The sequence below is a fragment of the Phaseolus vulgaris genome, chromosome 9 (genome assembly GCF_051622355.1).
Source record: "Phaseolus vulgaris cultivar YP4 chromosome 9, ASM5162235v1, whole genome shotgun sequence".
NCBI classification, from domain to species: domain Eukaryota; kingdom Viridiplantae; phylum Streptophyta; class Magnoliopsida; order Fabales; family Fabaceae; genus Phaseolus; species Phaseolus vulgaris.
In genome coordinates this window covers 35,555,025-35,580,253 of record NC_143506.1, presented here as the reverse complement: position 1 = coordinate 35,580,253, position 25,229 = coordinate 35,555,025, and the positions used below count along the sequence as shown (strand labels likewise).

General features: G+C 32.9%; 2 protein-coding genes and 1 pseudogene across 3 annotated transcripts; all 3 read right to left on the bottom strand.

Annotated features, from left to right (window-relative positions):
- Positions 1–1,596: 1,596 nt before the first annotated feature.
- On the bottom strand, positions 1,597–6,198 carry LOC150025295 (uncharacterized). Of its 2 annotated transcripts, XM_090294711.1 has the most exons (3): positions 5,557–6,198; positions 5,274–5,450; positions 1,597–5,147 (listed from the first exon to the last, which is right to left on the bottom strand). In XM_090294711.1, the coding sequence occupies exon 3, from the start codon at positions 3,717–3,719 to the stop codon at positions 1,902–1,904; it is 1,818 nt and encodes a 605-aa protein (XP_090150837.1). In that variant the 5' UTR covers positions 3,720–5,147; positions 5,274–5,450; positions 5,557–6,198; the 3' UTR covers positions 1,597–1,901. The 2 variants fall into 2 exon arrangements, with proteins under 2 accessions (XP_090150837.1, XP_090150836.1); XM_090294710.1 differs by having other exon boundaries at positions 1,597–5,450.
- Positions 4,131–4,616, bottom strand: LOC137822424 (acetolactate synthase, chloroplastic). The gene has a single exon (XM_068627311.2). The coding sequence runs from the start codon at positions 4,614–4,616 to the stop codon at positions 4,131–4,133; it is 486 nt and encodes a 161-aa protein (XP_068483412.2).
- Positions 6,199–18,093: 11,895 nt separating the features above from the next.
- Positions 18,094–24,518, bottom strand: LOC137822423 (acetolactate synthase 3, chloroplastic-like; annotated as a pseudogene).
- Between the last annotated feature and the right edge of the window lie 711 nt (positions 24,519–25,229).

Here is a 25,229-nt window from a genome sequence, read left to right as displayed (position 1 = left end):
GTGAGTCAGTAGAAGTCTGACATGAGAAAGATGAATTGTGAATTTTGATAGACACTTGATGGTTGTGTGAAATGCATGAGAATTGTTGCCTTTATGTGGATGTTTAAAGTTATATTTATATTATAAGTTTTAAAAATAGCTAGCTTACCATTTGTTTTATTTTGTTGTTGTTTTCTTTAATCTGTGATGATCATGTATTTACACGAGAGCAGATGATGTTACCGGTGATATAACTCCTCGGTGAGAGGAGCTGGATGATAAAAATATTTTATTTTATTTTGAATATTTGTTTTAATTTTATGTAAATATTTAAAGTCTTATGAAGAGAGATATGTTTTGAAACGTTATATGAAATAGTTGTAAACATATTTGTATTATGTTTATATATTTATTTTAATATTTCATACAGATTATGGTTACTAGAAAATATAGCGATGTTACAAGAAAGATTGTTGTTGTTTTCATTTTAATATTACATGCATCATATAATATATATATATATATATTTATATATATATTTATATATATATTAGGATGGAGTATTAAATAAAAAATTGCATATCCTTATTATAATAGAAATACACGATCCTTAAGTTTACCAAATGAAAAAAAAATTTGTTATATGAAAAATCGTCAACTTTTGCCAATTGATCATTCTTGAATAAATAATGCAAAAGGCTTCGATGGTACTAAAGAAAATCGTCTAACTCCTAGACAATTATCCGAAGATGATATATGATATAGTACAATAATATTTACAATTTGGCCAAATTAGTTTTCTTTTGTGTTTCTTAAAAATATTAATTCAAAATATTCTTATTTTTCTATTATATATAAATATATTTTTTTAATTTTAAATATTTTTTCTTAATTAAAAATATTTTTTAATCAAATAATTATTTTAAATTTAAGTTACACAATTAGATAATATAATTTATTTTAATAAATTAAATTAATTCAACAAACATGATATGTCTCGGCAATTAATTTTATCCTTTAAATATTGAGTTAAAGGTTCAAGTATGAGTATTACCATTTTTATCTTGTTTACTTAAATTTATTTTAAAATTAAACATTAATAGTAGATTATATATTTTTTAATATGAATCTAAACTAATTCTAGTAAAAGAAAAACATCATTTTTTTTCATTATATATATATGCTGTTTTTTTATCAATTAGTTTCACTCTTATTTTCCTACCATTTGACAAATCATTATTCCATTTTACATGTGCCTCTTACTTGTTCTAGAATTTTGGAGATTTTTGGTGTGCAGGAGTTGGCCAATCCAGAAGATGCAGGTCGAAAGTCTTATAGCACAGTTGGTGCAGCTTTTATGCATTTTATGCAGTAAACAGCTTTTATTTTGATTGCTTATGATTTGTTGCTAACATATGACACTAAAGTGGTCTCTGAATCATGTATAAGGGTTGGGATATTTTATTCTTTGATAAAAAAAAAACATAACATGTGCCTCTTACTTTCTCTTTTTCAGTTGTATGCTAACTTTAACATTGAAAGATGATAACTAATACGACAAAAAAAAAAAAAATATGGAAGTACAACGTTTTGAATTACAACCTTTTGGTGATTGTTGGTGTTGAGGGAATAAAACAGAGCAAGATATTTGTGAACAGAAAATATATATTTTATTTCACTGTTATTTTTCAAATAAGAATACAATCTCTCTAAATAGTCTTACAATAGACTTCTCAAATTCTACCTTCTCTCTCATAAAACCTATACTATAATTTACATTTAAATCATAGTATAAATGACTTTCAACACTAGAATTAAAGATAATAATTATTGTCTATTCAGATGCTAAAATAAAACTGATGACGGCTGAAGGCTTTGAGTTTAATGCTAACAAATTCCCCCTTAAACTCAAACCTTTCATATTATTCATTCAGATTGTTGCTTTTCTGATTGTCATCGCTCACACTGCCTCCAATATTTTCCTTCACTGCATCAATCCGTGCAGAATTTTGAATTGAATTACTTTTAATTTTCCAAACAAAATCTTCTCCACTTTCACCCTTTGAATTAAAAGGATTTAAGAAAGACTTTGACTTCAATGAGCTTCGAAGATAATGATTATACCATATTTCTCTTTCAGATGATGTCTCAACACCATTCCATTTATGGTCTTCTCCTAAGTCAAAACCATTATTTTCAAGTAAAACACATGAACCAAAAGGGGCTTTTAATTTGAATTGTAATTCATTCACCTTTTCTTTTTGTGTCAAAAGCAACAAATGGAGTTCTTCAACTTGATTGACTCTACTTTCCTTGTCTTTCTCCATATCAACATATTTTTCTTCCAATTTTGTAAATCTTTTTTCCAAGTTATCAAATTTTGCTTCAACACTCTCCAATAATTTTCCCATACTGAGAATATTATTCTTCAAGTCAGGTACATAAATTTCTGTGACATTTTCTTTGGATTTAAAGGCAATGTGCTCCTCCTCCATTGGATTGAGAGCCAAACTTTTTCCCTTCATTTCAACTTTAAACAAATCTCTGCCATCAACATCTTTGATTAAACAATGTTTATTTTCAAACATCGCCTTATAGCCTTTTTCCAACAATTGACCAACACTCAAAAGGTTTTGATCAATCTCTGGCACAAAAAGAACATCTGTAATGATTTTTATACTTTTATAGCTTGTGATAGCTATTGTGCCTTTTCCTTTTACTGCCAGGTGTTCACCATTTCCAATCCTCACCCTTTTAACATCAGTAGTTCTCAATTCCTTGAAGAGTTCCTTGTCATGTGTCATGTGGTTGGTGCAGCCACTGTCAATTAACCAAGATGCACTTGAAATATTGCTGCAAAAACCAGTTGCAACGAAAAGCACATCCTCCTCCTCATTTGCAATTTGAGCATCTACATCTTGTTGTTCACTTTGGTTTCTACAAATAATTGCTTCATGCCCAAGTTGATTGCACTTGTTGCACTTAGCATCAGGTCTTCTCCAACACTTAAACGGTGGATGACCTAACTTGTTGCAATGCTTACAAGGAGGATAATTTCTACCTTTGTTTCTCCAGCCACCTTCATGTTTGACTAGTAAGGCTCCTTCTATTGCTCCATCTTGTCTCATGGCTCTCCTTTGTTCTTGTGCTTGTAAAGCATTTAAGAGCTCTGCAAGAGAAATCTTTGATAGGTCCTTTGTGTTCTCCAGGGTTGTTATGGTGGCTTCAAACCTCTCTGGAACTGTTACAAACAGTTTTTCCACAATTCTTGAATCTTTAAACACAGATCCCAGCAACCTCACTTTGTTGGCAATGGTTAGAAGTCTGTCTGAGTACTCTTTTATGGATTCCGACTCCTTCATTTTCTGCAATTCAAACTCTCTGATTAGATTCAGGGCTTGCATTCCCCGAATCCTTTCATCACCTTCATATTCTGCCTTGAGGTAATCCCAGATTTCTTTTGCTGACTTCAAGGACATTATCCTTGTGAATACCATAGGAGATACAGCTGCAAATAGGCATGCTTTTGCCTTTGATCTCTTCATCTTTTTATCTTTCTGTGATTTTATTTGTGCCACCGTAGGGTTTTCTGGAAGGGACTGAATTTCATAGTCCTCTTCTACAGCTTCCCATAAATCCAATGCTTCTAGATAGGTCTCCATACGAACAGCCCACATTTGATAACTGTCTCCATCAAAGACAGGTGGTGCCATTGCTGAAAAATTTGATCCTCCTTCCATTGGTGCACTTTACTAACCTCACAGATCCCTCAAGAAAATAGCTCCGATACCAATTGTTGGTGTTGAGGGAATAAAACAGAGCAAGATATTTGTGAACAGAAAATATATATTTTATTTCACTGTTATTTTTCAAATAAGAATACAATCTCTCTAAATAGTCTTACAATAGACTTCTCAAATTCTACCTTCTCTCTCATAAAACCTATACTATAATTTACATTTAAATCATAGTATAAATGACTTTCAACACTAGAATTAAAGATAATAATTATTGTCTATTCAGATGCTAAAATAAAACTGATGACGGCTAAAGACTTTGAGTTTAATGCTAACAGTGATGAGATCAAAACAAAATGACCAAATTCTAAAGTGAATGATAAACTCTTAAATTATTTACGACATTCTCCACTCTTACAGGGCCAATTCCTGAACATTCATTATGAAACTCCCATCCCCATCAATGTCAACCACCACAGCACCAGGGTTGGCAACAGCAGCACCCATAGCAGCAGGCAATCCAAAACCCATGGCTCCAAAACCCCCTGACGTCAACCACTGTCTAGGCCTCTTGTACTTGTAGAATTGCGCAGCCCACATCTGATGCTGCCCTACCCCAGCGGTTATAATAGCATCCCCATTTGTCAACTCATCAAGAACCTCAATTGCGTACTGAGGAGAAATCTCATCATCAAACGTCTTATAACTCAAAGGAAACTTTTCTTTCTGCACATTAATCTCTTCTCTCCAAGCTCCAAGATCAAGCTTACCCTTCACCTCCATGTCCTCCAAAATCCTATTAATCCCCTGCAATGCCAACTTCAAATCTCCACAAACCGATACGTGTGGCTGCTTAATCTTCCCAAGCTCAGCGGAATCAATATCAATGTAAACAATCATCTTAGCATTGCAGGGAATTAATAGGATTTTGGAGGATATGGGGTGAAGGTTAAGCTTGATCTTGGAGCTTGGAGAAAAGAGATTAATGTGCAGAAAGAAAAGTTTCCTTTGAGCTATAAGACGTTTGATGATGGGATTTCTCCTCAGTACGCAATTGAGGTTCTTGATGAATGGAGAAATGGGGATGCTATTATTACTACTGGGGTAGGGCAGCATCAGATGTGGGCTGCGCAATTCTACAAGTACAAGAGGCCTAGACAGTGGTTGACGTCAAGGGGTTTTGGAGCCATGGGTTTTGGATTGCCTGCGGCTATGGGTGCTGCTGTTGCCAACCCTGGTGCTGTGGTGGTTGACAATTTGGTTCACCAGCTTTTGGAGCAACCATGTCGATTCCTTAATTTCATTGATATCAAATCCTTCACACTCTCACTTGTACCTTCTAAACCTTCCATGCACGTGTCTGTGTTCGCAAGTACAGCACTTAGCCATGTGCTCAAATCAGAGCTCAGATTCCCAGTCCTGTTATGCTTCCTTGCCATGCCACAAATATTATGTACATACGTATACCCTTTATTCTAAGTAACATAAATGATATTATATATGAGAGAATCATGGAGAATTTGTTTGGTTTTATAGAACCTTGAGATAAAATGATACCTTGGGGACTTTCAACTGCAGAAATGGACCAGCTGAGTTCATCAGCTGACAAGTCCAACAACTCGAGACATGCGAAAATGGCATCAGAAAGAGGAAACACACTCTTCACATTGTTGAGCTCGGATTTGAGAGTGGAGGTAACGTAAAACTAAATCCATCCTCACACATCTCTTTGGACTAGAAAACCTCAACCAAGTTCAAGAGCAAAAGTGTGTCAACCCATGTCAAATATTATTTATAATTTAGATGGTTCTTTCACTCTAAAACACACAAATATACTTACACAGATATATAGATGCAGCATATGATGGTTGTGGTTCCCTTTTTGAATGGAAGGCTTTAGTGGTATTGATGCATTAAATGGAAGCTTTGGTAGTCCCCACCCACCCAAACCGAAAGAAAAAGCTAAGCTGCTGAGGTGGGGGATGTTGCTGAGAAGTGGCAACTTCACGTCATGTACACGATACCGGGGCTAACTAGGAGAGGTTAGAGGATGGCAGTGAGTTGTAGTCGTGCTGATGAAGGGATACTATGGACAAGGGACCAAAATTTTGAGTAAAACAGAGGTTCTGCAGGGCAGGACAATACGCTTCAGCATATCTTTGAGGATACGAAGCGACAAAACTGGTGTTTGTTTTTTTTTTTTGCAGGGAATGAGGGGAAGCAAAGGATCTTATTATAAGGAGGTGTAATTTGCTAGTTTTTATCGGGGGTGGAGGGCTGGATGGGGGCATAAGTAGTAGGTGATGTCAGGAAAATCAAAGTGTTCCCTGTGGTGAGTATATGCAGACTTAAGGAAGCAGAATGGTAGGAAGAAATGACGAAGGTTCTAGTATAAGAGTTTTTGGAAGGAAGCAGTGCGGTTTTACTTGGTATACAGAGAAGTAAATGATATTCTGGAAGCAGCATAAGCATCATTTAAGAGAATAATAGATACTGGATATTCGTTTCTCTCTGTTCTTTTTCTGCTTTTCAAAAGATGTATCTGTGCTGGCTTCTTTTTTGTGAAGGCACGTGGTATTTCTCTAGGTTCCTATAGCATTATTCTACAGCGGTGAGTGGTCACTTTTCTTTCCTCTATAATAGGCTAAGAAGAATGAGTTTTAGGAGGTGATGGAAGTGGGGCCGCTGGGAGCTTACAAGAAAGAAAAGGGGTTTTTAAATTATGATGGTGTTTTTTTATTTAGAAACAAATTGCCATATTTGTATTGTGCTGCATGTTTCTTGTAATTGGGTTGCATGGAAGGTGGGGTTTGTACTTAAGCCAAAGCCATTGAGAACGGAAGCAAAATAGTGTGTTGTGTATGTATATTTGTGGTCCCCAAACCCAATGGTTGGCACCTCATGTGCTTGCTATCAACGACATTGCCACTTTCCTAATGTGGACCTCATCTTTGCCCTACAATTCTTCCTTCTCTCTATCTCTTTCTTCTTACAAAACCTAAACCTAAAGACCTATCTTCCTACGAGGAAACTATGACAATTATCAAATGAAGATGAACGATTATTAATAGGAACTCTCATTGTATCTCTTAATTTTGCTGCAAAATGTGTCACTCCTCCTCCAACTGTGTCATCATTTCGGTTCTATTCTTTCTGGGCTTGAAGTTGCTCTTCCCTTTTCATTCCCATTCTCTCTCTGCCATCGCCACCATTTTGTCCATGTCACTATGCACTACTCACGTGAAAAAAGGCACCTTTTCTTCTCTTCTTCAAATTATGTTTTTATTTTTTTTTATTTTGTTATTTACATTTATATATATTTAATTTTTTAAGGTTAGTATTACAACGTTCAGTTAGATTTTAGAATTGTAGTTCTTTAGTTATTTAGTTATCTGCATACTGTTGTTAGAAATATGGACTAAGTTGAAGGAAGAAGGTTAATTAAACAATCAAAATATTTCATAAAAGATTATTAAACTTTATTAAATCAAATTAATCAAGATTGTTGTAGTACCTAGTACCGAAAGGTATGGAACATTTATTGACCATGAAATCATAGATATTAATTATCTCAACGGTAGTTACTATATATCTCGTTCATACTGAAAAATAACTAATTCACATGAAAAAATTCATGTAGTACATTTTGCTAACTTCAGATATTTTATATGCTTAAATATAATCTTAGGGAGTATCTTTTACTAGTGATTATTATTTATTTATTTTTATTCAATTATTTTATAATTCTTACTAACTTGAGCATCAGAGAGTTTTTACATATGGATCACCATTCGATTTTGAATCATAAAACTTGACAACTCTTCTCGAAGAAGTCAATTTATTCACTTAGTTCTGACATTCACATTAGACGACTCCAACTCATCCTTGATAAGAAGAGTTGTAAGATAAGTTTTACAAATATTTGAAATACAATATTTATGATTATTTTACTTATGGAAATATAAATAGTAAACAATATATCAATACAAAATACATGATAAGAAAATAACGTCAATATTTATACTTGTTCACTCCCAAGAGTTACATCTAATTGTCTAATTACTCTAATTAAATAAATCAATTCATTATATTTTCAATTTTTACATAAATTCCTCAAGATCTTCTACTACCACTTGTGAAACCCTATTACAATCAACACCACTTTCAATGTTTAGAAATTATTAAGAAATTTTTACAAATTAATTTGATTTGATTAAAGATTGATTAAGATAACTCTTATATAAAGTTATCAATTTTAATATATTAAAAATATGTTTTAATCCATTAAAATAGAAGTTGATGCCTTACTCCAAATTTTTAATCCATTAAAATGAGTTTTTAACAAATTAAAATTAATTTTAAATTGTTTTAATATATTAAAATGTCATTTTAATTAATTAATTTTTTTGAATCAATTAAAACAATGAGATCATCAAATTGTGAATTATTTAAGTATTTTTAATCAATTAATGCGTATTTTTAATCAATTAAAATGTCCTTACAAATTCAACAAATCTAAAAATATTTTAATATATCACAACACATTTTTTAATCCATTAAAATATAACTTATCATTTCAAACAAACTCAAACACTTCTAAATGAATTACCTAGTTAACTAAAACAAAATCAAAGATAAAGAAACCACTCACAACACATTTAAAAACAGAAGCAATATCATAACAACATTAACCAAGACAGAAAAGATCAACAGGTAAAATGAAAAAATAAATATTAACAAGAAAGAGCCATCATCTAATATGCACAAGAACATAGTGAAATAAAATCATTTGAAAGATAAAGCTCATAGTAACTTTTAGTAAGGTAGTATGTGCTTCAGACTAACCTCTCTTAACTTTATTATAAATTCTAAAACAAACACTGATGCCAAGACCAATTTTTCAATCCACTAAGAGTAATAGTAATAAAATACCACCAGGTTGACAAGACTTAAAATAATCACATACAAATTCAACTTATCCCTAATTATTCCCAACCTAGAATTCACATTCAACTTCACAGGTAGTGGAATTGGGAAAGATTTGGACAATGCAAGCAACAATAATAAAGAAAATAATGCATCCTTACATGGAGAAACTTATCAACAGAGGTGGAGTAAAAATGTAGATATGAAAATTCTGCAACGCCTGTGATAAATCATCAGTTTCTCATGTGTTTCATTTCAAGAAAAAAAGAAGAATGATGCGAGAACTAAATGAGAAAAGTGGTATTACTTCGCATTACTTTCTTCCAAAATTAAGCTTAAGCCAAATTACTTGACAATTGTTTTTTATAATAAAATATTCTATTATAATAATAAAAATAAAAATATAAAAAATATATTATAAGAAAATAATAATTAATGAAATTGTAAGTTGAATGAAAGAGAAAAATATTGGAATATCAAAGTATCATTACTCATCTTATGTTCTTGTAGAAGAGAAGAGAGAGAGGAACATGTGAAAGAGAGAGTTAATGTGGGGTTGAGGGTCCTGAGAAGCGAAGAGGGTGTGGATTGGGGGAGTGAGGAGAGTGAAATGCGCGTACAAAAAGTAAAGATGAAGGAGAGAAGAGAGGGATGCGGACAAATGGGGGTGCGAAAAATAAAGTTAGTGAGAGGAGAGGGAAGTGCGGAAAGTGAAATGCGGGTGGAAAAGTAAAGAGAATAAGAAAAGAGAAGGGCGCAGACAGTGAAATGGCGCTACGAAAAGTAAAAACGTTTTTTTTGTTATCTTTGTTTTTTAAATTTTTTGTCTTGAGAGATAAAAAGTTTCAGCTCATGGATAGATCGAGAAACATATTTAGTGACATGTAATTATATTTTTTTACAACAAAAAGAAATAAGTAAGAAAACTAAAAGTAAAAGTAAACATAATTTTTTTTTAAATATCTTGAAACATAAAATTTTATTATTCACGGATTTCTGTTTTTCTCATCTTTCATTATTATTTAAAAAAAATAATTAACTTTCTTTTTTAATATAAATTTTATTTTATTCTTGGATGTTGACAATCTAAACTAGTCATAATCAACTACTTTCTCGACCATCCTCAAAATGCTACTCACATGTTATTAATCGCCATATAAATCAACCAAAATATTTCAAAATCAAATTCAAAAAATAAAAATCAGAAACAAAATTAATGAAAGATCAGCCCTAAATCCTAAATGAATTCAAATCTCAATTTTCATAATGAAAATCTAACCATGAGAAAAATGTACGAAGGAAGATATCTTAAACCTTGATTGAAGTTTTTGGCAAAGGTGCTTTGAGTTGAAGATTTGGGCACGTAAAGTAGGAGTGGGGAGGGGGTGTGAAATAATAGTGGGGAGTGAGGTAGAAGAAGGCATATATGATATGATAAATGAACAATGAAGTGTGAATGGGCCGGTATTGTGATGATATTGTAGTAGATGTCTTTAAGTAGTCAATTACAACATTTTCAAATATTTTTATAAGGAAAGATTGGAAAAATCTAACTATGAATATCTCATAAATGGAAAACTACTGTATTTTCAAGAAAACCAAATAAATACAAGTAAAAAATTATTTTATATTAAAAAAATAATTAATATAATAATAAATAGTTGTATTTTTTAATTATTTAATAAATTAAAAATTAAATTATAATTATATATTATTTTTTTAATAATAAAAATATATAATTTGATATAATGAAAAAAGGTAGAAGTGACACTTTATTCTTATTTTATTTAGAAATAGGTGTTGGTTATATATTAAATTAAATATGATTATATTTATATTTTATTATTTATTTATTTTAATATATTACCTATACATAATAAAAGTAATAATTATAATTAAATAATTGTATATTATGATGTTAATGACAATGTTTATTGTAGATTTTTTAAAATAAAATTGATAAACTTAATGTCGAAGAGAATAATTGTATTTTTTTTCTTATAATCAGATATCTAAATACTATATCTTTATTTGTAACTATGGGAAAAAATTAGAATTAATTCTTCCCTTTGGTGTAGTTACAAAATTGGTACATGCGGAAGCAATAAACAAAGAATAGAAAATAAAGCAAAATAAAATAATGACACAAAGAATTTTTAACCTGAGGAAACATTCTCAAATTGAGAAATAAAAACCCACGAAATCTAGTCCAGAAAATGTCTCTACTATTGATTACAATATTTGTTTCTCTTACTATGTGAGGATACCACTTAATCTCACTCAAGAATGATTGAATACAAAGTCTCTCTAGTATCTAACTAGGATTTATAATCTCACATTGGTGAATATCTATTCTCTCATTTCTCTCTATGTTGCTCTTTTCCCTTGCTTGCCTTTCTCTTCCTCACAAGTTATCTCTATATAGAGAATGAGAGGAAGACTTCTTCACAAGGAGATAACGGATAATTAATGCTTATAACATTTTCAAGATACCTTGAAAATACTATCTTCAACTTTAAAAGTTAGATTTCATAGTCTTCAAGAGAGAATAATTCCAATACTTTGGAATGACCATCATTGAGTATACTCAATGGATCAATTACTAGTATTCATTCGTCATGGTCTCCCACTAAATTAAGGATGGATTCTCAACAATTTGAGATATTGAAAGATGTTACTCGCTTTCAAGATATGTATATCTACAACTCGGATATCCATATATACATGATAACTAATTTGGTTATAAGTGACTAAATGATCGGTACTCAATAACAAACTTATCTTTGAATATTTAACCTAGATCCAAAAATTTATAAATACATATTGATTCTTTATAAACTACTCACTTAATCTTCTCATTTGATACTCATATAGTCACACTCTTACATTTTTATGGTTCCTACTGACTTTGAAGAATCTTCTCTAGATAAATTTCCAGTCAAGTCAAGTATTTCTCAACAGTTCGGTGACTATTATCCAGACGATCCAATTCAACTTTTCCAAAGCTCCACTTGTTTCACCTTAACTAATTAACGCTTCTTCTCGATAAAAAATATCCATTAATTTTATTTCAGTTGATTTTATTGATGATTTTTTTTATATAAGTGTTTAAACTAACTACATTTTGTTATTCTCTATACTTATGCATTTATGTATAATAATAAACTTTATACTTAATTAAATATGTTTTATAATTATATATGATCATATTATCTTGTTAATAATATTTTAAGAAATATAATCAGACAGTTATATACTATAATGTCAATAACAAAATTTATAACATTTTTTAAATAAATTTTAAATTTTAAATATATTAAAGATAAGGATAAACTTTATTTTTAGAAAGATGCATGCATCCTCAAATAAAATTATTGTTTAATGTTTATTTTCATAAAGAATTAGGTTCATCAAGAATTTCAATAATTTGTTGACTTAAAATAAGTCATAGCCACTATAGTAGCGCTACTAGAATTTTATTGTCAGGTTAATTTTTTCTATGATTGTTATTAATAAAAAACTATTTAATGTTTTTTTATGATAATAACTTTTCTAACAATTTTGTTTATATTTGTAATACATTTTGTTTTCAGAAAAAAAAAAGTTCCATACCAAGCTAAAATTGCCATGATTGAAAATAATTTACATTTATTTTATTAAAAGATATACTCCAGATTGGTGGTGAAGATATGTTTCTGAAGTTTATATATGCATTAAAAAAAACGTTATAAACAATTATAAACATTTATTTTTTAAAAAAATTATAAAAAATTAACAATATGTATTAATATTGTACAATAAAATCGAAATATTTATAATATATTACCAGAATCATATGTAAAGCTTCGCATTGCTACTATATTAAATAATATAAATTTTAAAAATGAATAGTAAATAATTTTATAATAGTAATAAGAGTTGAGGAGTTAAATAGTTATCTTTGAATTGCGAAATTATACCATTATTAATAATATAACTATTTTCATTAAATAAAAAATAAAGTTATATAATTAAAAATGAAAAAGAAAAGTTAAAAAAATCACATCCCTCATGTATTATGTATTTTTTTTCTCATTTACCAGCATTTGGACACTGTTTGGAGGAATCAGTCTTCCAACTCATTACCATCCAAACCAATGCATGCAAGTTAGTAAAATAAAGCCAACATGTAAACTACAATTAGACTACTATATTTTTTGGTATAAAATGACAGATAAAGTTCTCATAAGTTATTCATTTTTTTTTCGTTAAATTTGTTTTATATTTCATAGACTTATCAAAACAAGGTCATAGAGATTTTTTTTATCCCATAAAAAATAATAGTATTCTTATCCTCTAAATATGAAATTGTAAAATTTTAATTATTCTATGATTATATGAATTTTTATTATGTGTTTTCATTTTAACTTTAACACATTTAATTGTATAATTTCTCAAAAATTTAATATAATAATTTTCTTTAATAGGCATGTGTATCAGTGAGAGTCGTACGACCGAAACCATGTCTCGATCCCCATCAATGGGTCGACCGACACCATAAATCCAATTACACTCAAACAGAATTAATCAAGTTAATCAATGGTTAAGAGCTAGGTAATGTATTTCTAAACATGACCAAAGCCCTCTAATAGATATGTGTACCGGTGAGAGTTGTACAACTGAAACCATGTCTCGGTCCCCATCAATGGGCCGACCGACATCATAAATCCAATTAGCTCAAGCAGAATTAATCACAAGTTAATCAATGGTTAAGAGCTATGTAATGTATTTATAAACATGACCCAAACTCTCTAATCTAGCCCAATAAGGAAGGCCCACTAAGGTAATATAAATAGCACACATTCCAAGAACCAGGTACGTCATCACACAGTGCTTTGATTACTGAGTTCATATACTAAATCTGACTTGAGTGTCGGAGTGCCTTTTGCAGGTACCATCCGAGTTTGAGTTACAAGAAGACCGAGAGGTGAAACGAGTAGAGAGGAGGAAGGAGTTTGCTTGGAGAGTAAGTGAAGTGTTGTCTGACCAATCGACCAAGGAGGGAGAGGAACTCTTCCAATATTTCTCTGGGCCCCAACCCCCATTTGAGAAAAGTATGAGATTAGATAAAAGTTTGATGCAAATAATTGATAGAACATAATCTTTATGTGAGGAAGGAGTTATTGACTTTATTGAATTTGCGATTTTGAGAAAGGAAAATTAATACATACATTGACCATGAAAAAAGTACAACAATAATCTCTTTTAGTCTAAAAGAATAATTTGTGAGCACTTGATTACAATTGGGATAAAAAGAGACTATGTTATCTAGGATCGACATATGGCATCTTCATGGAGAAGTAGCGAAGGAAGAAGATGATGACAAGCAAAATTATAATGATGGGACTCCTACGATGTTACATGATATTGAGAGTGCTATTAATATTGAAGACAAATAAAGTAAGGAAACAAAGTATACAATAAGTCCAAAGTACAATACAATGAATGAAATACATGGAAGTTTTATAAACTACTAGAGAATGTTGAAGAAGCATTATAAACTTGTCCAAGTTATTATTTATCGTTCAATTATTGAATATCAAAGGTCTTTTATTTGAGTATAAAAGCGATCCATATGATACTTACTTTATTAACAAAAACATTTTTACAAGGAAATAAAGTTCTTGAATCATGCTTTAAGGCTAAAAAATTATTCATGAACTTGATCATGATTACACAAGAATAAACGCTTGTGCGAATGACTGTATTCTTTATCGAGGTGACTATTTGAAATCAACTTCTTGTCCAACCTGCAAATTTTTCCAATATAAAGAACCACATAAAAAGTTACCTCAGAAAGTTTTGCATTATTTTCCTTTAAGGTTACAACAATTGTATGTGACATATATTATGACTAAAGAAATAAGGTGGCACAAAGATAAGTTTTTTAATGAAGATGGAAAATGAGACATTCAATTGATTCTATTGCTTGGAAGAATTTTGACTCACAATATCCATCTTTTGCGACTACTTCACGTAATATTATATTTGGTCTAGTAAGTGAGGGTTTAAATCCATTTGAAAATGTGAGTAATTGATATATTGTGTGACCAATTGTTTTATTTCCTTACAATTTTCCACCTTAGATGTGAATGAAAGATCCTTATTTTATAATAACAATACTTATTTTAGGTACTAGAGCTCCTAGAGATGACATTAATGTATATTTATACCTTTGATTGATGAATTGAAAGAATTATGGGAGAACTGTAAGGACCGAAAAAAATAGTCTTAGAGTAGAAGTTGTACAATTAAAATGGCACCTCAATATTTTATTATTAAAGTTAAAAGAGTATATAAATATAAATTCAGTTATTTAGGTTTCATTTTAAAAGAACTATCATCTCTCTAAAAACTTCTTTTTCATTTTCTTTGCCTTCTCTCTAAGATTCTGATCTCCTCGCTCATCAGTTTGACGATCGGAGTCCGCCATCAGGCTCCTGGTAGTGATGAATACTACAAGACTGCCCGATCAAAATCTTTAATAGAGTAAGTTCATTTTTGTTCTTCTCATTGAGTCAAATTTTGAACTTGCTAGGTTGTCTCTGCATAGGCTTTGCATGTGACTCTTTTAGCTTCGGGGTTAATCTCTGTTAGCTCAGAGTCTTAGTTATATAGTTAGATTTTTTATCAGGACTCTATGGTGCAGGTTAGGCTACCCTTGAGCTTTTGGTAGGTTTGGAGCTTTTAGTGAGCATATGTTCAAGTTCAGATAAGGAAAACTAGTTTAAATTTTCAATAGAACCTTAGGCTAGAAGATCTGGATGTGAGGGTGACATGGTCACCAATTCCAAATTTGGTTTGCATGATTGATTGTTTATGAGTAATGTGGTATTATTTGAAATAAAATGTGAAAAATGTTGTTTTTGATACAGATGATTTATGGTAGAGGTTTTTGTTTGAATATGAAAGTTTAGTTGATTTGTATAGTTGATATAGTGCAAGTTACTCTTGAAGTGAATGAGTTGTTGAAATTGTTTTTGTTTGACTCTGAATGGTGAAATTAGGCAGAATTATGTAGATAATTCTCGCTCAAGCGAGAATAGAATGAAAAGATGAGAAGCTCTCGGGTTCATTCTCGCTCGAGCGAGAAAGAATCTCGCTCAAGCGAGACCTAAGATGAAATTCTGGATGCTCTCTGGTTCGATCTCGCTCGAGCGAGACCATTCTCGCTCAAGCAAGCAAATTTTCGCTCAAGCTAGATTCTCTATATATAAAAAAAAAACCTTAAAATTTTATTTTTGCTTTTGAAAGCCTATTTTATTATTGCATATTGTTTTTAAGTGAAAATTCTAAATTTTATTTCAAAATATGATTAAAGGAACTTAGTTATGCGTTTTAGTGAATTTTGAGATGTGTTTGAATTGTTTAGAAAGTTTAAAATATGTTGTGATTGAATGAGGTATTGATGTGTTAAATGAAGTGTGCAATGATGTGAAAGTGTGATCAAAACATAGTATTTTTCAGGAAAGGAAATACCGTGTTGAGAGTGTTATTAGGGTGTATTGATCTATCAGGTCCCGATCCAATGAGATGATCCTGACTCTACTAATATAATGGAATCACATAGATGAAGTTATTGAGTTAGTGAGACTCGATGGAGGTTTATATGACTTTGTTTGCGGTTTGAAATATAAACAGGTCTTTCAAGTCATATGAATTTACCTTGTCATACGAGATGATGAGATTATGAAATATTGAGATGTTTATGCACATGGCTGTGTGAATTCACAGGGAGCAGTATGACAGGTGAATGTCTCAGGATTCTAATTTCAATACATGATACTTCCAGAAGTAGAGTCAAGTGTCTATGTGTTGTGAGTCAGTAGAAGTCTAACATGAGAAAGATGAATTGTGAATTTTGATAGACACTTGATGGTTGTGTGAAATGCATGAGAATTGTTGCCTTTATGTGGATGTTTAAAGTTATATTTATAGTATAAGTTTAAAAAATAGCTAGCTTACTCTTTGCTTTGTTTTGTGGTTGTTTTCTTTAATATGTGATAATCATGTATTTACACGGGAGCAGATGATTTTACAAGTGATATAACTCCTCGGTGAGGAGCTGGATGATGAAAATATTTTATTTTATTTTGAATATTTGTTTTAATTTTATGTAAATATTTAAACTCTTATGAAAAGAGATATGTTTTGAAACGTTATATGAAAGAGTTGTAAACATATTTGTATTATGTTTATATATTTATTTTAATATTTCATACAGATTATGGTTATTAGATGTGGAAAAATATAGGATGTTACAAGAACGGTGTAGAGACATATGATGCGTCAATGAAAGAAACCTTTCAATTACATGCATCTATTTGTGTGGACTATTAATGATTTTTCCATATATAGAATATATATAAGGATGGGGTATTAAATAAAAAATTGCATATCCTTATTATAATTGAAATACACGGTCCTTAAGTTTACCAAATGGAAAAAAAATTGTTATATGAAAAATCGTCAATTTTTGCTAATTGATCATTCTTGAAGAAATAATGCAAAAATCTTCGATGGTACTAAAGAAAATCGTCTAACTCCTAGACAATTATCTGAAGATGATATAGCACAACAATATCTAAAAATTGACCAAATTAGTGTTCTTATGTATTTCTTAAAAATATTAATTCAAACTATTCTTATTTTTCTATTATATTTAAATATTTTTTTTTTTAATTTTAAATATTTTTTTCTTAATTAAAAATATAATTAAAATACTTTTTAATCAAATAATTATTTTAAATTTAAGTTACACAATTAGATAATATAATTTATTTTAATAAATTAAATTAATTCAACTGATATGTCTTGGTAATTAATTTTATCCTTTAAATATTGAGTTAAAGGTTCAAGTATAAGTATTACCATTCTTATCTTGTTTACTTAAATTTAAACATTAATAGTAGATTATATATTTTTTAATGTGAATCTAAACTAATTCTAGTAAAAGAAAAAACATCATTTTTTTAATATTATATATATATATATATATATATTACATATGTTTTCGTAGTATATATAATATTCATGCACTCATATAATTAGTAATTAAATTATTATTTATTTTTAATATTTTAATTTTATATTTTAGATGTATTAGCACTCATACACTCCTTTCACAACTACTTATATTTGTGACAAAGCATATTATCTTTAGTCTCATTACTACAACAAAACCCAGAGGTACAGTACATAGACCTAGGGACAGTCACCACTGCATATTATGACAAGTTAAATAGAACTAGGGATAGTCACCACTGCATATGACAAGTTAAATAAAAGGAAAAAAAAATACTCTTACTACCAAAAACAACAACTAGAAATTATGATGCTGCCAACCCTGCAACTAGGAAGACACTGATATATATTTTACAAAAGAAGCACCAGGAACACTTGGTGTTGCCAATCAGTACCTTGTTCTACCATCACCCTCAGTAATCACATCCTCAAAGGATCCATTAGTGGGAATCATGGGCAACACGTGTTCCGGATATGGAACTATGACATCAAGAAGATAAGGACCAGGGGTCTCCAACATTTTCTGAATTGCCGCTCTGAGCTCTTCCTTCTTCATCACACGCACAGCGGGTATCCCACAAGCATCTGCAAACTTTAGCATGTTTGGGAATATCTCATTCTCCCTAGAGGGATCTCCCAGATAGCTGTGACCTCTGTTGCCCTTGTAGAACCGATCCTCCCACTGAACCGCCATACCCAAGTGCTGATTATTCAACAACAATATCTTAACAGGGAGATTCTCCACTCTTACAGTGGCCAACTCCTGAACATTCATTAGGAAACTCCCATCCCCATCAATGTCAACCACCACAGCACCAGGGTTGGCAACAGCAGCACCCATAGCCGCAGGCAATCCAAAACCCATGGCTCCAAAACCCCCTGACGTCAACCACTGTCTAGGGCTCTTGTACTTGTAGAATTGTGCAGCCCACATCTGATGCTGCCCTACCCCAGTGGTTATAATAGCATCCCCATTTGTCAACTCATCAAGAACCTCAATTGCGTACTGAGGAGAAATCTCATCATCAAACGTTTTATAGCTCAAAGGAAACTTTTCTTTCTGCACATTAATTTCTTCTCTCCAAGCTCCAAGATCAAGCTTACCCTTCACCCCCATATCCTCCAAAATCCTATTAATCCCCTGCAATGCCAACTTCAAATCTCCACAAACCGATACGTGTGGCTGCTTAATCTTCCCAAGCTCATCGGAATCAATATCAATGTGAACAATCTTAGCCCTACTAGCAAAAGCCTCGATCTTCCCCGTGACACGGTCGTCAAACCTTACCCCAAATGCAAGCAACAAATCACTCTTATCAAGAGCATAGTTGGCATAAACAGTACCATGCATTATTACAGTAAATGAAGATGAATATTCCTTGTCTGATGTGATGCTTTAATGTAGCGTACGTAATCGCACGTAATCGTAATGAAGAAATAGAGGTTTTGATGAACCCTAATTGTAGAGAGAAAAATAAATAAATATAAAAGAAACTTTTATTCACTTGTATATTAGAGAGCAAAATACATGGTGTATATATAAGAAAAAGATTAAGACCTAGCTGAAACAGAAAAAGGAAAGTTGGGTCAAACAAACAAAGCCCAATAATTTAAAATAGAAAATTAAATATATTAACACGCCCTCAAGCTGGGGAGTAGATATTTGTCAGGCCCAGCTTGGATTTGAGAGTAGAGAATTGTGCGGAAGCAAGGGGCTTGGTGAATATGTCAGCAACTTGCATTGCAGAAGTAATGGGTAGTAGTTTGAGGAGACAAGAGTTAAGTTTTTCACGAACTAGGTGGCAATCAATTTCGATAGGCTTGGTTCGTTCATGAAAAACTTGATTGGAAGCTATTTGAAGGGCAGATTTGTTGTCACAGTACAGGGTTGCAGGCTGGGAGAGAGGAAGATGTAAATCCTGAAGGAGGTAAGACAACCATTGTAACTCACATGTGGTGGTGGCAAGGGCTCTATACTCGGCTTCAGAGGAGCTGTGGGAGATAGTTGACTGCTTCTTTGATTTCCATGATATTAGGGAGTCTCCTAAGTAGATGGAATATCCAGTGACAGATTTGCGTGTGGTAGGACATGTTGCCCAGTCAGAGTCACTAAAACCACAAAGGTGAAGTGAACTAGTGTGAGAAAAATATAGTCCTTCACCAGGGGTGCCCTTGAGGTAACGCAAAAGACGTGAGACAGCTTGCTGATGATGAGTTGTGGGTGCAGATATGAATTGGCTTAAATTGTGGACAGCGAAGGCGATGTCTGGTCGCGTGTTGGTTAAGTAAATTAGACGTCCAAGAAGTCTTCTGTATTGAGAAGTGGCATCAGCATCGAGAGGGGAGCCTTGGTCGGGAGAGAGACGGGAGGTGTGAGTCATAGGAGTGGCCACAGGTGCAGAGTCAAGCATGCCAGTTTCTTGAAGGAGATAAGAGTATACTTGCGTTAACTTAAATGAAGACTAGTACTGTTGCGAGCAATTTCCAGTCCCAAAAAGTAAGTGAGATTACCTAAATTTTTTATCTTGAAGTGATGGTGAAGGGATGCAGTAATTGTATTGATTTCCTCCGTGTCATCACCAGTTAAGAGCAAGTCATCAACATAAACAAGAATAACAGTGAGTTTATCATTATTATATTTAAGAGAAAAAGAGAGTGATCAGCAACAAAAATAGAGTAATTAGTTGATAAAAGAAAAGTAGAAAGTTTGGCATACCATTGGCGACCAGCTTGACGAAGGCCATACAAAGACCGTTGAAGCTTGCAAACATGCTGGGGAGAAGGAAGAGAGAGGCCAGGTGGGGGGGTCATGTATATCTCTTCATGGAGATCACCATGAAGAAATGCATTATTGACATCAAGTTGTTTTAAAATCCAATTTTTGGTAGTGGCAATAGCAAGCAGAAGGCGGAGGGTAGTGAGTTTAGCAACAGGTGCAAAAGTGTCTAAGAAATCAAGTCCTTCAAGTTGGGTAAACCCTTTGGCAACAACTCTAGCTTTGTGGCGCTCAACAGTGCCATCAGAATGGTATTTGATTTTATATACCCATTTACAACCAATAATTTTCTTTTCTGGAGGGAGAGGGGTAAGTTGCCAAGTATTGTTAGCAGCAAGAGCTTGAAGCTCATCTTGCATGGCAGATTGCCAAGAAGCATGTTTGGAGGCTTCGTTATATGTCCGAGGTTCAGGATGAGAATTGATAGAGGAAATAACATTTCTAAAATTGGAAGATAAGGAATTGTAAGACAAGTAATTATGAATAGGATATCTACTACTTACAGTGTTGGTTGCAGTGTGGAAATCTGCAAGATAGGCAGGTTGTCGGTGAAGACGAGCTGATCTTCTTGGAAATTGGGGTGAGATGCTTTCTGGAGATGCAGGCGGTGATAATTCTGATGGAGGTGCAATGTTGGATGCAGGAGCAGAGGCACTATTTGTTGGAAGATCATAGGATAATGAGGCTGATGGAGGAACAATATTGGGTGCAGGAGTAGAAGCACATGGCTCGACAGGAGGTGCAGTATCAGAAAAAAAATCAAAAGCAGAATTATATGCATTAGAAATAGGGAGAGATAAAGTGTTAGGGTCCTTAGGCAAGCCACTGTCCAATTTATATGGAAAGTGGTTTTCATGAAAGATTACATGTCTTGATATCTCTATGCTATGAAACTTTAAATTTAAGATAATATAACCTTTTGTATTTTGCGGGAAGCCAAGAAAAATACCTTTGATAGATCTATCATCTAATTTTTTCCTATGTGCAGTAATGGTACTAGCATAACAAAGACAACCAAACACTTTTAGAAAGGAAATGTCATATGGTTTTCCAAACAACTTTTCATGAGGAGTGATGTTATCAAGTAATGGAGTAGGAATAGCATTTATTAAGAAAACAACATGATTTACAGCAAATTCCCAAAAAATAGGAGGAAGATTTGCTTGAAAAAGTAAAGCCCGGGTTACATTTAGTATGTGCTGATGTTTACGTTCTACAATGCCATTTTGTTGTGGTGTTTCAACACAAGATTTTTTATGTATAATTCCCTTTGAAGCATAAAAATTTGACATAGCAAACTCAACACCATTGTCAGTACGAATCGTTTTGATATTAGTTTTGAAATGATTTTGAACGAAAACAGTGAAGTTAATGATGTGCTGACGCACTTCAGATTTGTTATGCAACAGAATAACCCAAGTATAACGCGAGTAATCATCAACAATAGTCAAGAAATAACGAAAACCTTGCATAGAAATTATGGAACATGGTCCCCAAATATCAAAGTGTACAAGATCAAAAATAGCAGAGGTAACAGTATTACTTAAAGTGAAAGGAAGTTTTCTCTGTTTTGCACGACTACAAGTGTCACATACATGATGAGTATCAACAGTAATAAAAGAGTATTGTTTGCTTAAGACATGTAATCTTTCATGTGAAGGGTGTCCTAGTCTATAATGCCATAGTGTTTTGTCTGTGATATTACAATTAATAAAAGGAGCAAAACAATGCGGTTTAGATTGACTAGAAGCAGGCAAGGTAGTGACAAGATACAAGCCAGCAGTGGCTTTAACTGTACCAATCCTCTCTTGAGTGAGATTGTCTTGTATAATGCAGTGGGTTGAAGTGAAAGTTAAAGTGCATTTAAGTTGGTGTGTGAGTTTAGAAACAGATATTAAGTTTAATTGAAAATGAGGCACGTATAACACATCAGACAAATAAAACTGATCAGAAAAACGTACTGAACCAGAATATGTGGCATAAACAGTTTGGCCATTTGGAAGACTAATTAAGACAGGTTTAATTTTAGTATAAGTAGTAAATACGTTCAAATTGTGACAAACATGATCAGTGGCACCAGAATCAATAATCCAAGATTCTTTTATAGAAGATAGTGAAGAGAGAAACTTACCTGTTGAAGAATGCTCAGTATTGGGGATTTCATCCGTAGAGATGCTGCCGACTTGATTAATTTGAGTGTGAGAGGCAGGATCCTCAAGGTTTTGCTGACGCAAAATGTTGGTAAGGAATTGACACTGTTGTGATGTAAGTTGAATCCCCTTTACATCCTGTTCTTTAGGAAAAAGCTCAGAAAAAGTGTCAGTAGTAATCATATTATTGGCTTGGGATGTCCAATTGGTGAATTTGTAGCCAGGAGGGAACCCATGCTTTTTATAACAGGTGTCAACAGTGTGGCCAAGACGATTACAAAAAGTGCAGACTTTTCTAGTAAAAGAAAACTTTGAGGTTTTAACATTACCAGGAAAACCCACTTTGTGAAAACAAACAGCCTCAGTATGACCATATTTACCACAAAAATTGCATGTAATAGTGTGACTACTATTAAGACTATGAAGACTAGGGTTTTCATTAAACATTGCCTAAAAGATTTTTAAAACCAATCAAGATTTTGAAAGAGAACAGAAAAAAAAAAGAATAACCAAGAACAACAAAGAGGGAAATAAAAATCAGAGAGAAGCGCAGTAGAACTCTTCATTCGAAGAGCTCTGATACCATATTACAGTAAATGAAGATGAATATTTGTGATGCTTTAATATAGCGTAGCACGTAATCGTAATGAAGAAAGAGAGGTTTTGATGAACCCTAATTGTAGAGAGAAAAATAAATATAAAAAAAACTTTTATTCACTTGTATACTAGAGAGTAAAATACATGGTGTATATATAAGAAAAAGATTAAAACCTAGCTGAAACAGAAAAAGAAAAGTTGGATCAAACAAACAAAGCCCAATAATTTAAAATAGAAAATTAAATATATTAAGATGCATCCCCAACATATTTAAAGGGAATGCTCGTGGCCAATAGGAAAAGTTTCGAGGCCCATCAAAGTGCTGGCAACGGGAATCCCAGTGAGTTCTACAAACTGCTTTAACTCGGCGCTGGAGTTCAAAGAGCCACCTCCCACGTACAAAACAGGTTTCTTGGCCTCCAATATGAGTCTGGCAATCAGTCCCAATTGGGCCTCGCTGGAGAGCTTGGGCAGCCTGGCGGTGTACCCGGGGAGCATAACCGGAAGGTCCCAACTAGGAACTGCAAGTTGCTCCTGAACGTCTTTGGGGACGTCGATCAGGACTGGGCCAGGCCGGCCCGAAGTGGCAAGGAAGAAGGCCTCGCTCACGACCCGAGGAATGTCGTCGACGTCGAGGATGAGGTAGTTGTGTTTGGTGATGGTACTGGTAACTTCCACGATGGGGATTTCTTGGAAGGCGTTGGTACCGAGCATTCTCCGCGGGACCTGCCCAGTGATGGTCACCACCGGCACGCTGTCCATCATCGCGTCCGCTAGGCTACTCACTAGATTTGTGGCGCCGGGGCCGGAGGAGGAGATGCACACGCCGGGGAACCCCGTCGACCACGCGTAGCCCTCAGCCGCGAACACGCCGCCCTGCTCGTGGCGTGGGAGCACGTTGCGAATGGCTAGGGTACGCGTGAGTGCCTGGTGGATCTCCATCGACGCGCCGCCGGGGTACGCGAAGACGGTGGTGACGCCGTGCCGCTCCAGCGCCTCCACGAGGATGTCGGCGCCCTTGCGCATCTTGCCTGGCGCGAACCGCGAGAGGAAGGGGTCAGCGGCCGAGGGCGACACGACCAAGGCAGATGGTGTAGCTGCCGGAGGCCTGGGGTGGCAGAATGAGATTGCGAGTGGGTGAGCGTGAGAGGGCTTGGTGAGGGTTGGGTAAGGGAGAAGGATGGTGGATCTGACAGTGCATTTAAGGAATGCCGAGTAGGAAGAAGAAGCAGAAAATGGGGTTCTGGAAGAAGCAGAAAATGGGATTCTCGAAGAAGCAGTGGCTGCCATTGTGAACTGACAGTTCTATGAACACACCATCTGCATGGAAATGATTATATAGAGAGGAAGAAGAATTAAGAATCAATTTCAAATTCTTCACCTTTTCACTTTTATTTTTCTATCTAGTATTTTTCTTTTTCTATTTAGTATTTTTTTTATTTTTTTAACATTTTTTTAGTTTTTATTTCTCTATCTAGCACCATTTCAAAAATAAATAAAAATATCAAACTTTTTATAATTTTAATTTTGAATGCATTAAAAAATAAATATTTATAATGTTTAAAATAATTAGAAATATAATTAATGAATAAAAAAATGAATTTTTACAAAATAAAAATAAAAAAGTAATAAATTAAAAATGTTTAGTTTAATTTTTTTTAAATGAAGAAAATAAAAAATTAAACCCTACAACAACATAAAAGTTGAATCTATAAACACAAATTAGTATTTATTTTTATTATTATTGATGATGTAATCATGTTAATTTCAAGTAAAAATACAACACATAATTACAAAAAAAACCAAAGTCAATTAGTATTAATTAATAGTGGACACAAATAATATTGAAATGTCTACCCTAAATGCAAAATCCTAAAAAAAAACTAATGCAAATGTTACACTTAATGCTTAAAAATGAGAAGAAAAAATGAAAAAATAAATAAGTATAGAAAATAAAAACAACAACAATAAAATAAAAACAAAAATAAAAAATAAATAAAG

Bases quoted from the DNA above. Each gene is read 5' to 3' on its own strand.
- LOC150025295 (XM_090294710.1), bottom strand. From the start codon at position 3,719: ATGGAAGGAGGATCAAATTTTTCAGCAATGGCACCACCTGTCTTTGAT.
- LOC137822424 (XM_068627311.2), bottom strand. From the start codon at position 4,616: ATGATTGTTTACATTGATATTGATTCCGCTGAGCTTGGGAAGATTAAG.